At 34.6% G+C, this 18395-nt stretch overlaps 1 protein-coding gene across 1 annotated transcript; it reads left to right on the forward strand.

Annotated features, from left to right (window-relative positions):
- The first annotated feature begins 2366 nt into the window (after positions 1-2366).
- On the forward strand, positions 2367-18183 carry LOC135171774 (uncharacterized). The gene is made up of 4 exons (XM_064138347.1): positions 2367-2508; positions 3323-3537; positions 6906-12596; positions 14309-18183. Exon 3 carries the CDS (start codon positions 7016-7018, stop codon positions 10919-10921), a length of 3906 nt encoding a protein of 1301 aa, XP_063994417.1. The 5' UTR covers positions 2367-2508; positions 3323-3537; positions 6906-7015; the 3' UTR covers positions 10922-12596; positions 14309-18183.
- The last annotated feature ends 212 nt before the right edge of the window (positions 18184-18395 follow it).

Raw genomic sequence — 18395 nt, forward strand, 5'->3', positions numbered from 1 at the left:
AACTGATCATATATATCAACCAGAGGTCATGTAACGAAACATTCTTAGATGAATGACCAAAAGGATTCTATATATAAATAAAAATAAAGAAATGAAAAGATAGAAACATTGACGGAGGACGGAACAGTATTTCTCCCTCTGACGTCGCAAGCCGATGACCTTTAATACAATCATTGCACAGAATAAATAAATGATTACTTAAAATAAAAATAATTCGGGACCATACAGGAGCCCACATACCAATGATTAAAAGAAACTCAGCTTTGGGACGTTAGAACAGGGTTAAACCGCGAGGACGAGTAACGCACCCTCTCAAAAATGACGAAATCTTGGAAATTTCCATGTATATATTGATATGAGTCAATCTAAGAATGATATGACTCCGATTGAAATAAATGAAAAGACAAACGAATAATTTAAATACAAAAGAGAAATCATAATTCAGAAAAATAGATAAATTCGACTATTGCATCAAAAAGGATACATGAAAAGTCAAGAAATAACGTAAACTAAATATTCCATAAGACAATGGCCATGAAAAGTTATGAAAAAATAGAATTTGTTAATAAACAATTAACAAACATTTATAACAACAAAATGAAAATCAGTGGAAAAGAAAGAACGATCACCGGGGTAAGCACCCACCAAAAATCTCTTCTTAATCTGCATAAACAGTTGAGATATTTATTTTTGAAGTTTCATACACACACATACAAGCCCAGGTATCCGTGTGTCCACAAAATTTTCGAAAATTCTAGCGTACGCATTATTGATGATAGAGAAATGGTTTCCATACAAAAGGGACTCCATATTCTGAGAACTATTCATTTCACTCATAAAGATAATAAAATTTATTAACAAATATAATTGTTGTAAACAAAATATACATGAAATATTCTACGAACAATTCAGAAAAATCGTAAAAGGAAGTTCTGTAGATCCTTGATATGTAACTAAAAAATCTCTTCTTAATCTTCATAAATAGTGAAGATATTCATTTTTAAACTTTTACACACACACATAGAAACCCATGTATCGGTGTGTCCACAAAAACTTTGGAAAATTCTAGCGTCCGCATTATTGACGATAGAGAAATGGTTTCCAGACAAAAGGGACTCCATATATTGAGAACTATTTATTTCACTCATAAAAATAATAAAATTTATTAACAAATATAATTGTTGTAAACAAAATATACATGAAATATTCTACGAACAATTCAGAAAAATCGTAAAAGGAAGTTCTGTAGATCCTTGATATGTAACAAAAAAATCTTTTCTTAATCTTCATAAACAGTGAAGATATTGATTTTTAAATAATTCACACGATACACACACACCCAAATCCTTGTATCGGTGTATGCAAATAAAGTTCGAGAATCGTTAGCGCCTTCCCTATGGGACATATGCAAAAACATCCCATATAGAAACTATGGCATAAATTATGAACTACAAAAATGTGTAATAAAAAATTGTAAAAGTCAATAGACAAAACTGAATGTCTATTGACATGTCATTAGGAATTACCCCTAAAAAATCTAAAATTGGCGAAATTAGTGCATTTAAATAACAAGAACAAGAATATGAAAGAAAATTAAACAAAACTCAACAATTTAAACATGTCAATTTTGATAAATTAGCGATCTTAATTGTAAATGTTAATAACCACGAAATTAATGAACGAATTGCTACCGAAAAATCCATAAAAATAGTCCACTGAATCCTCTAACGACTGAGCCATTGATTAGATTTTTCACGTTATAAACAACGCCATTAAAAGTTAATAAACATTTTTCAAGGTCAAGTCAATATCTCCGAAAGTTGTATAGTTAAGAAAATGAAAATTTATGGAAAAATGCTATAAAATGTGGACATTTGAATGGATGAATAATTGTTCCTGATTACTGAAAAATACTATTGTTATTAACAATTGAAATGTTATAAAAAATTGTCAAAAAGGTTTTAATACTAGAATCGTATTTCTAGACCAAAAATAGGGTCAAAAATGAATTTTGTCAAATTTGTCAAGAGACAACGTCAATAGACAAAAATTGCTTATAGTAGTACCATGAGGATGCCAAAAGGATCCATTTAAGCTATAGTGAAAATCACGTTCAAAAATTAATTTTAAAACAGAAAAATCATTGTCAAAATATCAGAAATAATTTTTAAGAATTAAAAATGTAAAAATGAAAAATGTAATAAGGCATAAGAGAATGTCACAGCATTAGATGAGACTATACACAGAACATATGAATACGCATCACGCGCCATCCCTACTCTCAGTCAAGTGGAGTTGCACGTTAAACGAAGCATCCCCACCATCCCTACTACTGGATAGCGTGCGCCAACGATCGACGCGGTGAATAATCGGTCAGAGTAGTCTCAGTGCCGCAGAAAAACGGCAGTTCAACTTCAACATCAGCCAGCAGCAGTCATCTCTCCGAAGAGCTCCGGGAACATTAAATCGACTAAGTTCCAAATTATTTTTGGACTTAGAAAATATTTCGTGAGTTGTGGACTTGGAAAAATTTCGTGAGTTATGAACTTAGAATAATTTTGCCTTCTGCACTCTTGAACTTAGAATAATTTGGCCTTCTGCACTCTTGAACTTAGAATAATTTGGCCTTCTGCACCGTTGAATTTATGATAATTTTGCTGTCTGCACTGTTGAACTCACAATTATTTTACCTTTCGCATTTTTCGACATAAGATTCATTTACATGAAATATTTTTCTAAAGCCACCATTCACTTTAATTATTAAATTTAAACATGTCAAGTCTCAAACAAGTAAAGAATTTGTGGTGAATAAAAAAGAAGTGATACCAAGTGTTGTGAAAAAGTGTTAACTTCCCCATCACACAAATCATACCGAGAAATTTTGCCGAGGCGACCCAAGACGCTCGTTTAAGAACGGTGGCTTGCGAACCCCACGAGAATTTATCGGTTGACTTACGTGAAAAATCACTCTTGAATAGAATTAATTGATAAATTTTGCCGAGGCGACCCAAGACGCTCGTTTAAATAACGGTGCCTTGCGAACCCCACGAGAATTTAACAATTGAATCTTTCATTGCATAATTTTTTATAGAATTAATTGATAAATTTTGCCGAGGCGACCCAAGATGCTCGTTTACGAACGGTCTCTTGCGAACCCCACGAGAATTTAACAATTAACTCTTTCATTCCAAATCTTCAGTAAAATTAATTGATAAATTTTGCCGAGGCGACCCAAGATGCTCGTTTACGAACGGTCTCTTGCGAACCCCACGAGAATTTAACAATTAAATTATGTAATCTAAAACAAACCGCACTCTCTTAGTGAAGTGAACCAACGATTAAAAATACAGTTTTCGTTCGATATATATATATTTATTAATTTTGTTTCTCTCGGAAATCCAGAAAAGAAAACGTCAATAAGTGAAATAACAAAAAAAAAACTTTATTCAAAAAGACTACGGAAAACGTATCATCCATCCAGCCAAGCAGCCGTCCAGATAGCGACCCAAAGGACTAATTATAAAAGAAATAACGAAAGTGAGTAACATGAGGAAAACATTTATTCTTTCTACCCGGATGTCGTTTGATATTCCAAAAAGGGAAAGTTTAACCACTATTTACGGTTTTTCGGTAAATTCTCAACGTTAAAATAAATCAATCTAGCATGTCCTTCTTAAAATCGGCAAGTCAAATTTTAATCGGCTACCGCTCGACGGTTAAAAATTGTTATTTCGGCTTCCCTAAATTACTAAGATCAAAAACGGAAGGACAATATTGAAACAATGACACCAACTGAGATTTTATTTCTTCTAATAACACCAAATTCACCGGAAATACGTAACAAAAATGGTGCTAAGTGTGGGGTTTTTCTCAGTCACTTTTTCGGTTTTTTTTTTTATTGTATTAGTTGGCTGGTCGCACACATAATTTTAATCTAATGAATTTTAGCACTTTTAACGCCTATCATCCTAGAAGATACGATATACTGACCAATGTTCGTTTTTCGTTTCATCCTTCATTTTATTTTACTCGAGTTTTTTTTTGTTCTGAAAGAAAAAAAGTAAATCTCAAAAATTAATCGATTAATTCAACTCGTTACCATATATATATTCATACAGATTCATTGTTTTTTTTTTTTGATTTTTGAAATACATTAACAAAATTTATATATATAGATATCAATACTTGCATCAATCAAAATGGATAATTACGAAACGAATGTGGGTGAGATACCAGAGCAATTAGAAGAAGCCCGCGAGCTTAATCAACAACTCTTGGAAAGATTGAAATTAATCGAAGAACAGGCCCAAATAATTAAAGACCTACAAGCTTCAGTAAAACAATTGAAAGAATGTCAAACGCAGACTAGTAATTCTCCGTCGGAAGGAGACTTTGAACGACCCAATATTTCAAATCAAAATTATTTGGCAACTAACGTAATTCTGGATGAGATGGCTACCCTTAAGAATGACATAGATTTATTGAAAAATAAAACTGCACAATCACAACCCAGCAATACACCTATCAATGCGCACTACATTCCGAGTAGAATCACAGTTAAAGATGCACTCTCGTATATACCTTCTTTTGACGGTTACAATATAACAGTTACACAATTTATGAGAGCTTGCAATCGTGCATGCTCTATGCTCGACCAGTCTACCGTTCCCATGTTTTTAGCACTTGTTCGTCAGAAATTTAAAGGACGTGCACGAATAACCTTAGAAAATTTGGAATATCAAACACCTCTGGAACTTGAAACTAATTTACGCAACTTTTTTGATCCTTATAAAACTGCAAATGAATTGAAAGCAGCGCTTGAGAATGTTTGCAAGAAATCGCAAGAGCATGTTGTAGATTACATTAACCACGTTAAAAGCCTCTATTCTGATGTAATTAAAACTGAAACGCTTGAAAGAGAATATTTAACAGTAGAAGATGTCACTAAACTTGAAAAAGATACTATTAGAGCCTTTCTGAATGGTCTTCCACCTTCGCTTCGTATCCAATGCTTATCTAAACCCCATACGACTCTAGATGAAACATTTAAAAATACAATCGAAGTGTATAAAATCCACGAACGCGACATGACTCGATTTCACGAGCCCCAAAATTTTATTGGCACAACTCAAACTAACTCACACAGCTCTGGAGTTAATGCAAACATTCCACAAGAGGACAACCGCGTTTTCAATCGACGGGACAACGAAACTTCACATCGAAACGGGTTCAGCAAAACACCACAAGGGTTTAGTAACTCAAAAGCAATATCTCAAAATAGATATCACAATAATCATCCCAGGAATTTCAGCAACCCAGGTTCATGGAATAATCATCGCTTTTCTGCAAATCGAAACAATTTTAGTTCCTTTAATAATACTGGTACTCAAAATTATTCAAGTAATAGCAATTTTGGGCAGGAAAACGGCAATAAACCAAGCTATATACCGGGAGTTTTTTGTGAATTATGTCGATCGCCAGGGCATAACTTGAGTAACTGTAGAAAGTTAGCTTACATGAACAGACAAAAAGAAATGAATTCAAAAAATGGCCAACTCCCCGAACAGAATATTGGCGGGTTTACGGGGAGCAATCCGAATCAAATCCCGTCACTATCTCAAAACCCGTGCAACCAATCGAGCGAAAATCAAATCCAACCGAATTTCCCCTCGACTTCGGGAACAACCACGGGAACTCAATAAAACGCGATTGCACACTACGAAGTTCTAAATTAAATATTCAGGACACTTTGAAAAGCGCAATTAATAGTAATATAAATATTTCCGGAGCGGATCTAGCGAAAATCCCGATCAAAACCATAGAAGAATTATACGTCGATCAAAGAGCACGAACAATTAATGCCATCAAAACACATGAAGGGCTTAGGGCGTTATGGGAACAAAAACCATCATTAATGCGGTACGGACTCGGATATCATGAAGAATTGAGACAGAAATCCCGGGGGTTAAAAAAAGTACAGGACTCAGTTAATAATAATCAATTCGAAAAAAATAATTCAGAGACGAACGTTAACATTAATTGTATACCTGACGAACCGATTAATGCGATAGTTTCCCCAGTAGAATCAGAGATTAAAATTTCCACAGAAAATACAAAAATAAATTCCGATTGTTCCATTAACACCACTGCGCGGCGCGCGTCTGAACAACTATCTAACGCTAATGAATCCGTAGCTACAAATCCTCCCAATCGAACACATACGGAATCAAATAACCCTAAAACATCATCAATTGAAACTAGCGATGTCCATCATCTAAAAGAAGCACAATTAGACACGGAAAAATCAATTGAAAATCTCAGATTAACCGCGCCCGTAAAACCCAATGGATCTAGTGAGAGGACTACTGCAGAAAAACTTCTCGATTCGAAAGGACAGACAGAATTAAAGCCTTATTCTCGTATTGCTCACGTGCAAATTGGAAAAACAAAGATCGCGTCCGTTACATTATACTCATCACAATTAAAATTACCAACGGTGATGATGATCGATAGTGGTGCGGAAGTCAATTTAATTAAAATCAGCGCTCTTAATTTTCACGCCCCAATGAATAACAAAGACATTATTGAGCTTCACGGTATTACTGACAATTTTATTAAAACCCTTGGAACCGTTTTAATTAACATTGATAACTATTCCATAAAATTTCATGTAGTGAGCGACAATCTTCCTATAATTCAGGCCGGAATTATTGGCGCAGAATTTTTCCATGAGTTCAGAGCCACTCTTTCGTATGAATCTAAAACTTTTTCTTTCCATAATGTAGTGATGGAAATAACTTACGACGACTATCAAACAATTCCTAAAAATTCTTCCTGTGCATTTACAGTTCAATTAACCAAAGATTCACCCACGGTTGGCCTTATCTCGGATATTTACATTGCAGACAAGGTTTCCATAATTGGAAGTCCAGAATTGAATATTCAAGGAAACGCATACATCAGAGCTATCAATCAAAGTGATCAAGATTTGACCTTGCCTACGCCTGTGATTAAGATGGGCCAGTGTAGTTGGTTAACATGTAGAGGAGAGACTGATGCACAGCGCGAACTGATCCGCGAAAACAATTTTCAAGAAGAGCCTAATTCTCATATTCAAAAACTCGACTATCTAAGTCACAAGCCAAATTGGTTCGCAAGTCCACCTCTCGATACTATTCCCATTAATGTAGTCTCAAGCGATAAACTCACTGCTGAACGTGCAAAATCTATACAAAACCTCCTCTATCTCGATCATTTGACTGAAACAGAAAATACTGTAATTACTGAACTCATTAGCCAACACCAAGACCTTTTTGTTCTTAATGGCGAAGCTTTAGGTGCTACAAATGCTATTTTTCATCAAATTAATACAATAGATGACGTACCTGTATTCAAACGACAATATAGATTCCCTCCTATTCACAAAGACGAAATTATAAAACAATGTACAGAATTAGAGGCAAGAGGTATAATTAAACCATCCGATTCGCCCTATAGTTCTCCCATTTGGATAGTTCCGAAAAAGGAAGATTCCTTAGGAAATAAAAGATGGAGAATGGTAATTGACTACCGATCTCTCAATGAAAAAACCATCGGGGACGCCTACCCTCTCCCAAACATTAATGAAATATTAGACCAGTTGGGAAATGCCCAATATTTCTCAAGCTTTGACCTTGCTAGTGGATTCCATCAAATCCCTATTCATCCTAATGACACACATAAAACCGCATTCTCTACACCCTATCAGCACTATGAGTTTACGCGCATGCCCTTCGGTCTCAAAAACGCACCCCCAACATTCCAAAGAATGATGGATAAAGTCCTAATTGGATTACAGGGTAAAGAATTATTCGTCTACATGGATGATATAGTGATCTATTCTCAGACTCTTGAAGAGCATGTTCGAAAGTTTCAAAATTTAAGTGAGCGCTTACGAAAGGCTGGTTTGCAACTCGAACCGGATAAATGTCACTTTTTAAAGAAAGAGATCAATTATCTGGGACACATTATATCATCTGATGGAGTACGTCCGGAACCAAAAAAATTAACAGCTGTCCAAAATTTTCCAAGACCAACCAATCAGAAAAATATCAGACAATTTCTTGGCCTAACCGGGTATTACCGTCGATTCATCCCAAATTATGCAAAAATCGCCAAACCTTTAACCTCTCTCCTAATGAAAGACAAGAAATTTCAATGGGGCGACGAGGAAAACAAAGCCTTTAGTAATTTACGGAACGCGCTGTGCAAATCTCCCATACTGCAATATCCAGATTTCACCAAGGAGTTTGTAATCACGACAGATGCTTGCGGATACGGCATTGCCGGAATTCTCAGTCAAGGAGAGATTGGTAAAGATCTTCCAATTGCCTATATCTCAAGAGTATTAGGAAAATCAGAAAGAAATTACTCAACTATAGAAAAGGAAATGCTTGCTATCATTTATGCGGTAAACTACTTTCGACCTTATGTCTACGGTCGGAAATTTACATTAGTTACAGACCACAGGCCTTTGACTTGGATTAATTCGGTGTCGTCGCCAAATTCTAGAATTGTTAGGTGGAGACTAAGTATGCAGGATTTTGATTACCGAATAGTATATAAACCAGGGTTAGTGAACGCAAATGCTGATGCTTTATCTAGAAATATTCCATTTAATAACGAAACAGAATGCGACAACGATGATACTTTGTTAGATATAAAAAGAATTTTCACGATTGATTCTGACACCTCTTCTAGTGATTCAATATTTACGGCCCCAGCAAAACGAAAAAAGAAAGAGGTAACAAAAGCACTGACGAAAAGATCTCGTGTGGGAAGCGATGATATTGATATAGCAGTAGATAACAGCACGAAATCAGAGGACAGTGAGAATGTAGGTAGAAATAAAAGAAGTAATATAGCTGACGAAGATATCACGCAACAGACAGGCTCAAGTAGCGCGACGGAAATCTTAGCCGAACATCCGGCATCTGAACCCCTGATATCACCTGAAGGAAATGACTCAGATAACGAACATAATCACAGTGAGCTATCCAGTAACGGTGGATTAGCGGAGAGCGAACGCAGCTCTGAGTCATATCCTGCAAGCGTTGCAAATAATCAAGACATCGACCCATCCCACTATTTACCCCCAGCCGCTTGTGATGAAATAGATGAAACATTTTTTGATGACGGGTCTCTAGGGTTAGCAGACTTTACTGAAATTATGTCCGACATGTTCATATTCCCAGAGGATGCACAAGATAACAACTCGACTGATATACTCAGAACAGACCCTATTAGCAATCAAGAGAATGAAGCAGTTGTGGTCGATGTACCTGACTCAGATGATTCAAGCGATTCGAGCGAAGAAATATTCCCAACAGCTCGCGTTCCATTCGAGAATCAACGACAAAGGGAAAATAAAGAAAGACTACCACCAAATTCGCGAATAATTTCGGATCAGGTAATTGAATGTCGTGACAATTTAGCCATGCGACAAGACAATTATCTTATCTTTACTTCTATTAGGGGTGAAGCTTGCGATAATGGAGCTCTGGAAATACTGCATACAATCGATTGTCCGATCAATGATCTCACTTTACTCCGTGTAAAAGTTATACCTTATAAGAAAAAACTTACCCTCATCCTACCCCTGCGTAATAATAGGAACAACATAGTGGTTGAAGAAGACATTCGCGAAGGGTTACAGTCTGTTCACAACGCAATAATCGATCTCAATATCAAATCAATTAGCATAGCTAAGACTGATCAATTCGACGACGTACCATGGAATATAATAGAACAAATCCTAGTAGATACATTTGCACCAATTGATGTAAAAATTACAATTTGCACGCAAGAAGTCATAATTCCCAATGAGCATGACCGATCCGAAATCCTACTCGAGTATCACGCTAGCGCGACGAACGGTCATAAAGGTACGACGAAAACTTTTAATCGTCTTAGGCAGAACTTTTTCTGGCCAAGTATGAGACAAGACGTTATCGAACTCATTCGTAATTGCAGGGCATGTCAGCTGAAGAAATTAGTTAGGGTTAAAACGAAACAACCTATGGTTATTACCGACACACCTAAAGCAGCCTTCGACAAAATCGCCATGGATATGGTGGGACCTTTATCGAAAACTAAAAATGATAATATATATATTCTCACCATTCAAGATTTGTTAACTAAATATTCTCTAGCTATACCTTTAAAGAATGGAGATTCTAGAGAAATAGCAATTGCTCTTGTTAAAAATTTTATCTGCTATTTCGGAGCACCAAAAATCATACTCACCGATCAAGGCTCAAATTTTATATCTTGTCTCATGAAAACAATTGCCAAGAAATTTCGAATTAAACAATATCATACTACTGCATATAGACCTCAAAGCAATGGATCCATCGAAAGATCCCACCATGTCCTCATACAATACCTAAAACAGTACGCAGACACCCATACAGATTGGGACGAACTATGTGAATTAGCTTCTTTTGCATATAACACTAGTGTCCACGAGGGAACGGGATACACTCCTCATCAATTAGTATTCGGGAAATTAGCTAGATTACCATCCAGTCAAGCCGCTAATGAGCCAATCGAGCCTACATACGGAGACTATTTGCGCCAACTATTTACTCGAATCACTACATTTCAAGAAACAGCAGGACAAAATCTTCATCAAGCAAAACTTAAATCTAAAGAATATTACGATGCGAAAATAAATCCACAACAGCTTAGTGTGGGAAATAAAGTATTTTTGCTTAAAGAACCCAATAAGGGAAAAATGACTGACCAGTATGAAGGTCCTTATAATATCATTGAAATACTAGAAAATTGTAACGTCATAATAAATAGAAATGGAGCCAAGAAAAAGGTTCATATTAATAAGCTACGGTTATCTAAAATGCAAGTTTCTCTCATAACCAGATAAATGATAACACAATAGACATTAAGAATAAAAATCTTCAAAAGTTAGAATCATTATTTCAGCTAGAATAACTAATTAATAATTAATAACAAATTATAATCAGAAAATTAGGGTAGTGGGAAAATTGAGTTAGCAAAATCCCAACATCATCCAAAAATGTTACAGATGACTCTAAAAAGGATGATGACGGCTATTCTCGTCCTGTTGTTCATCAACACCCAGGAAATTAATGGATTAGTAGGTTATGATTGTAGTGGGTCTACCTTAAACATCACCTCGTATTCTCTACTCCAGGTGGGGCAATGTCACATCCCCCTTGTTAAACCCAAATCAACAAATGTCAACATCGAACTTATGCAACTTAACAAATATGGACAAATTACGGTCGTAGAATGTCGATTACAATTAGATCGAACAATTCACCGTTGCGGAATGTTCTCCCATGTAGCAATAGTGCACAATTACCGCAGGGAATATTTTGTTGAGCTGGAACAACACGAATGCCAAAAATTACACGATTCCACTACACGACGGGGAGAAGGCCGAATTTCAATGGGGTTTGGAGTCAATAAATACTTTGGGAGTGACGATCCAAGGGGTCCCCAGGGAAACGGCGGCGAAATAAGATAGAAAAAAAAAAAAAAAAATAAATAACTAAATAAATATTATTTTATAGTATTTTATACAGTATTCGAAACTACTCTTTCTATATTTTTTTTATAATTATCACTAGCATTGTATTCAATGAAATAACCTACATATATATGTATACATATATAGATATAGATTTTTTTTATTTTTCATTCATATGTGCATAAAATCATAATGTCCATATACATTTTTTTTTTATTGGGAGATAATCCCGTACCGAATGTACTCTCAATGCTTTATATCGAGTCAAACATTCATAATCAACATTTGTAGACATTAAAACAAAAACATAACAGAGGTCATTAATATAAATCATGACATATTTAATATCTACACTGTGCGACATTTATTAATTCCTTCAGCATAACAATCAGTAAACCAAAAATTGGACATACATCATAATTTTTGGCAAACTAAGGCTAGGGGAAAAATAACGCGCTTTCAACCAAACTTTTGATTCCAAACGGTATCAAGAATGAAAATAGTTTAGTCAAAAAACATTAGACAAAGTAGATAATAACAGAGCACGCAACATTACCATGCTGCACTTAATATTTTAGACACATAATTTTTTTTTTTCTTTTCCCGACTTTTGCTGTCCGCATCCCTTTTATATAATCTAGGTGAAGGTAGCACTAATCTGCACGAGCACGTATTTGCAATGCACTGAATGCAAAATATAGAGTTATAAATGGAACGAAACGTTTTTTCTTCCGTAAATAAAGAAATAAACGTCTCATATCATTCCAGAATCAGGAATGGACAGACACACGAATGAGCGCCCTCGTATGATTAGGATATGGAGACACCCCAATAAAGAAATCTTAGAGGCGAGGAAAAGGAAACACCGAATATTAATTATCGCGAGACAATTGCAAAAGAAAGTAGAAAAAATGCATAAATTATTAGATGTATTTAAACAATATTGCGAAGCGAAAATCGACGAAATAGAAAATACCGATAGTCACGAAGAATTGGAGGAGATTTCGGCGGACGAAATAGATACAGATAATGATAGCAGATAAAGGTAGGATATTCTTTCTATTACTTCAGGCTTAACTTGAGAAAATGAGAGAAACTTGCAAAATAAAAATAAAAAAATAATACTAAACTTAACTATTCATAATGGCTACTAACGCTTGAATTATAACGGTAAAAGAACGCCGACGGAATGACACAGATCCCGTTAAATAGCCTCACTAAATAAATAATAAAAATTATAATATTCATATACATATGCATATGTATATACATGTATGTATATGCATAACATTAGAATCATACTCATGAAGTAACAATACTGTGGGCTGGCATGAGTTCGAGTATCGATTGTCACCTTTGCGATAACCTGAAAACAAGTGAAGAAATAAGTAGAATATATAATAAAATACTGTAACGATAGGCCACTGACGAGTAGTATGTAAAATTATGAATTGAAGTGTAAGATTTAGAATAAGCCTGAAATTCCTTCAGCATGAATGAGCTGAAACATGCAACGCCCTACAGTTGCGGCTTAAGGTTCCGAATATTGGCACCTAATTCTTCAGGATATCAGGGATCGAACTTGATGTTCTGCGGACCTTCGGCCTGAAAAGAAAAGAAGAAAAGAAAACAACAACGACGAACAAAACACAATCCTATTTTGCTTTCCTTACCTGCTCCCCTATATCCTTCTTCCGACCTCTTGATACTCGAAAATCAATTCGAACTATCGCTGAAAAGATGCTCACGTCATGTTCTCACTCAGAAAATACCGCGTACACTTGGAAAAGGACGAAGAAAATGAAAACAAAATATTTAAAAGAGAGGTCACAATCTTGCTGACCAACACTAAACAACAGATATTCAAAATACCTTACATGCGTAAACCAAGCATTCTACACGATCGTGACGACGATGGGAAGTTCCACAGGATAATGGAGACTACAACGGAGCGAGCATGCAGTAGAAGTACTCTCTACAGTGCAAAGCAGCATAACCATCATCATACTGGAAATGGGAGCCCAAGATATCCAAGTCAAGTAATAATTCAAAATCAATGAAAACGAATACCGGAATCCAACCTCCGCTACTAACAAGAAGTACGAATGCAAGATATGAGTGGAGAACGAGAACAAATCGCAGAAAATTGAATACCAAAATTGAACAGCATACAGATAGACCTGTCACAGCACCATTGGATGAACGAAACCTTCCTTACCATATGAAAGTCCCCATACCTTTCTAATAATCCTAGCCAAAGAAAACAACAAATGTACGTACTATGACCAGACTTCGGCAGTTGATCCGCAGGCATTAGTCGATCCATGATACCAAAACGGACAACAGAACAGCAAGGAGCTAAGGATACCGAAGAACACGAGCGGAACAGGATCAGAAGATTATTATTTTACTACACTGTATCTCTTATTATGATATATCATGTTCAATTACATTAAAGTCCAATACTTAAGATCTATGGGTACCTCGCAAACGTGACAATACGTAATTTAACTATACGAAAGTGACTTGGACCACTTAACACTACGCTTAAGCCTATAATAATTTAAAAATCAAATAATCAAACATATATTGGGCAAAAATATTTCATGAAATTTAAATATTCTATATCTATCTATATATGTTCACTGCAAGCAATACCTGGGTTTACTCAATTGGGAAGTAACCACTTATAAGCACCTCCCTTTTTCGCAATAATACCTACACGAATATATATCTAAATTAAACCTACGATTACAGAATACATAAAATGGATCCATCAATCCGATACAGGACGTTACGAGCGTCCTTAATACTGAATTATCCTGTTAGTCTGAGGAATCAAATATATAATAAACTTACTACGTATTCCACAAAAATCGCAGACTGCAGAAAAGCAAGGGAAAAACCGGCAGCGCTTAACAATTTAACAGAAAATCTCGAAGAAATACTCAAACCACTACACATCGCTGTCATACAAGGAGTACTATTTGGCAACATGCACTTTATAAAATTGGACACGAATCCTCAAATCATGAAATTTTACATGAATGACGAATACGATTGGCGCAAGGAAGCCAAACTGTGTCGACAAATAATTAAAACATTTAAAAGACTACTGAAATGAAGAAAAAACTAGGAACATTAAATACGTGAAGTGGGATTGCAAAACTCAGTGCAACAAATAATTAGAGATTAAATAGTGAAATACTTGAATCGAATAGTTAAAATCAATCAAATACTGTCAAACATGCAACGCTTAGATAAAAATAAATTATAATATGTTTAATTGAATTTCAGTGGGTTAGGAGCTTATCCTTTCGAGCTAATGTACCGGAGAATCCCCTGATAGAGTTCATAACGATAAAATATGTAAAAACCACAAAACTATGGAATAAGGACCGTGATTGGTTGATTTTTCACAAAAAAAAAAAGACGAAACTATAATAGACTTTTACAGTTGCTTTTGTCGCTAAAACAGACAAAAGCAACTGCACTCACCATTGTCATGTTACGTATTCACATACGTTTTCTATGAATGATATCCCCTTGAAGCAATTGCAAAATATAAAGGATGAAATCAATCAAATATAAATACTAAATACCGCTATAAATTACTGATCATATATTTCAACCAGAGGTCATGTAACAAAACATTCTTAGATGAATGACCAAAAGGATTCTATATATAAATAAGAATAAAGAAATGAAAAGATAGAAACATTGACGGAGGACGGAACAGTATTTCTCCCTCTGACGTCGCAAGCCGATGACCTTTAATACAATCATTGCACAGAATAAATAAATGATTACTTAAAATAAAAATAATTCGGGACCATGAAGGAGCCCACATACCAATGATTAGAAAGAAACTCAGCTTTGCGACGTTAGAACAGGGTTAAACCGCGAGGACGAGTAACGCACCCTCTCAAAAATGACGAAATCTTGGAAATTTCCACGTATATATTGATACGAGTCAATCTAAGAATGATGTGACTCCGATTGAAATAAATGAAAAGACAAACGAAGAATGAAATACAAAAGAGAAATCATAATTCTGAAAAATAGAAGCAATTGCAAAGTATAAATACCGCTATAAATAACTGATCATATATATCAACCAGAGGTCATGTAACGAAACATTCTTAGATGAATGACCAAAAGGATTCTATATATAAATAAAAATAAAGAAATGAAAAGATAGAAACATTGACGGAGGACGGAACAGTATTTCTCCCTCTGACGTCGCAAGCCGATGACCTTTAATACAATCATTGCACAGAATAAATAAATGATTACTTAAAATAAAAATAATTCGGGACCATACAGGAGCCCACATACCAATGATTAAAAGAAACTCAGCTTTGGGACGTTAGAACAGGGTTAAACCGCGAGGACGAGTAACGCACCCTCTCAAAAATGACGAAATCTTGGAAATTTCCATGTATATATTGATATGAGTCAATCTAAGAATGATATGACTCCGATTGAAATAAATGAAAAGACAAACGAATAATTTAAATACAAAAGAGAAATCATAATTCAGAAAAATAGATAAATTCGACTATTGCATCAAAAAGGATACATGAAAAGTCAAGAAATAACGTAAACTAAATATTCCATAAGACAATGGCCATGAAAAGTTATGAAAAAATAGAATTTGTTAATAAACAATTAACAAACATTTATAACAACAAAATGAAAATCAGTGGAAAAGAAAGAACGATCACCGGGGTAAGCACCCACCAAAAATCTCTTCTTAATCTGCATAAACAGTTGAGATATTTATTTTTGAAGTTTCATACACACACATACAAGCCCAGGTATCCGTGTGTCCACAAAATTTTCGAAAATTCTAGCGTACGCATTATTGATGATAGAGAAATGGTTTCCATACAAAAGGGACTCCATATTCTGAGAACTATTCATTTCACTCATAAAGATAATAAAATTTATTAACAAATATAATTGTTGTAAACAAAATATACATGAAATATTCTACGAACAATTCAGAAAAATCGTAAAAGGAAGTTCTGTAGATCCTTGATATGTAACTAAAAAATCTCTTCTTAATCTTCATAAATAGTGAAGATATTCATTTTTAAACTTTTACACACACACATAGAAACCCATGTATCGGTGTGTCCACAAAAACTTTGGAAAATTCTAGCGTCCGCATTATTGACGATAGAGAAATGGTTTCCAGACAAAAGGGACTCCATATATTGAGAACTATTTATTTCACTCATAAAAATAATAAAATTTATTAACAAATATAATTGTTGTAAACAAAATATACATGAAATATTCTACGAACAATTCAGAAAAATCGTAAAAGGAAGTTCTGTAGATCCTTGATATGTAACAAAAAAATCTTTTCTTAATCTTCATAAACAGTGAAGATATTGATTTTTAAATAATTCACACGATACACACACACCCAAATCCTTGTATCGGTGTATGCAAATAAAGTTCGAGAATCGTTAGCGCCTTCCCTATGGGACATATGCAAAAACATCCCATATAGAAACTATGGCATAAATTATGAACTACAAAAATGTGTAATAAAAAATTGTAAAAGTCAATAGACAAAACTGAATGTCTATTGACATGTCATTAGGAATTACCCCTAAAAAATCTAAAATTGGCGAAATTAGTGCATTTAAATAACAAGAACAAGAATATGAAAGAAAATTAAACAAAACTCAACAATTTAAACATGTCAATTTTGATAAATTAGCGATCTTAATTGTAAATGTTAATAACCACGAAATTAATGAACGAATTGCTACCGAAAAATCCATAAAAATAGTCCACTGAATCCTCTAACGACTGAGCCATTGATTAGATTTTTCACGTTATAAACAACGCCATTAAAAGTTAATAAACATTTTTCAAGGTCAAGTCAATATCTCCGAAAGTTGTATAGTTAAGAAAATGAAAATTTATGGAAAAATGCTATAAAATGTGGACATTTGAATGGATGAATAATTGTTCCTGATTACTGAAAAATACTATTGTTATTAACAATTGAAATGTTATAAAAAATTGTCAAAAAGGTTTTAATACTAGAATCGTATTTCTAGACCAAAAATAGGGTCAAAAATGAATTTTGTCAAATTTGTCAAGAGACAACGTCAATAGACAAAAATTGCTTATAGTAGTACCATGAGGATGCCAAAAGGATCCATTTAAGCTATAGTGAAAATCACGTTCAAAAATTAATTTTAAAACAGAAAAATCATTGTCAAAATATCAGAAATAATTTTTAAGAATTAAAAATGTAAAAATGAAAAATGTAATAAGGCATAAGAGAATGTCACAGCATTAGATGAGACTATACACAGAACATATGAATACGCATCACGCGCCATCCCTACTCTCAGTCAAGTGGAGTTGCACGTTAAACGAAGCATCCCCACCATCCCTACTACTGGATAGCGTGCGCCAACGATCGACGCGGTGAATAATCGGTCAGAGTAGTCTCAGTGCCGCAGAAAAACGGCAGTTCAACTTCAACATCAGCCAGCAGCAGTCATCTCTCCGAAGAGCTCCGGGAACATTAAATCGACTAAGTTCCAAATTATTTTTGGACTTAGAAAATATTTCGTGAGTTGTGGACTTGGAAAAATTTCGTGAGTTATGAACTTAGAATAATTTTGCCTTCTGCACTCTTGAACTTAGAATAATTTGGCCTTCTGCACTCTTGAACTTAGAATAATTTGGCCTTCTGCACCGTTGAATTTATGATAATTTTGCTGTCTGCACTGTTGAACTCACAATTATTTTACCTTTCGCATTTTTCGACATAAGATTCATTTACATGAAATATTTTTCTAAAGCCACC

Source organism: Diachasmimorpha longicaudata, unplaced genomic scaffold (assembly GCF_034640455.1).
Source record: "Diachasmimorpha longicaudata isolate KC_UGA_2023 unplaced genomic scaffold, iyDiaLong2 ctg00000102.1, whole genome shotgun sequence".
NCBI lineage: Eukaryota > Metazoa > Arthropoda > Insecta > Hymenoptera > Braconidae > Diachasmimorpha > Diachasmimorpha longicaudata.

Excerpts from the sequence above, each read along its gene's own strand:
- LOC135171774 (XM_064138347.1), top strand. The coding sequence starts at position 7,016 with ATGGGCCAGTGTAGTTGGTTAACATGTAGAGGAGAGACTGATGCACAG.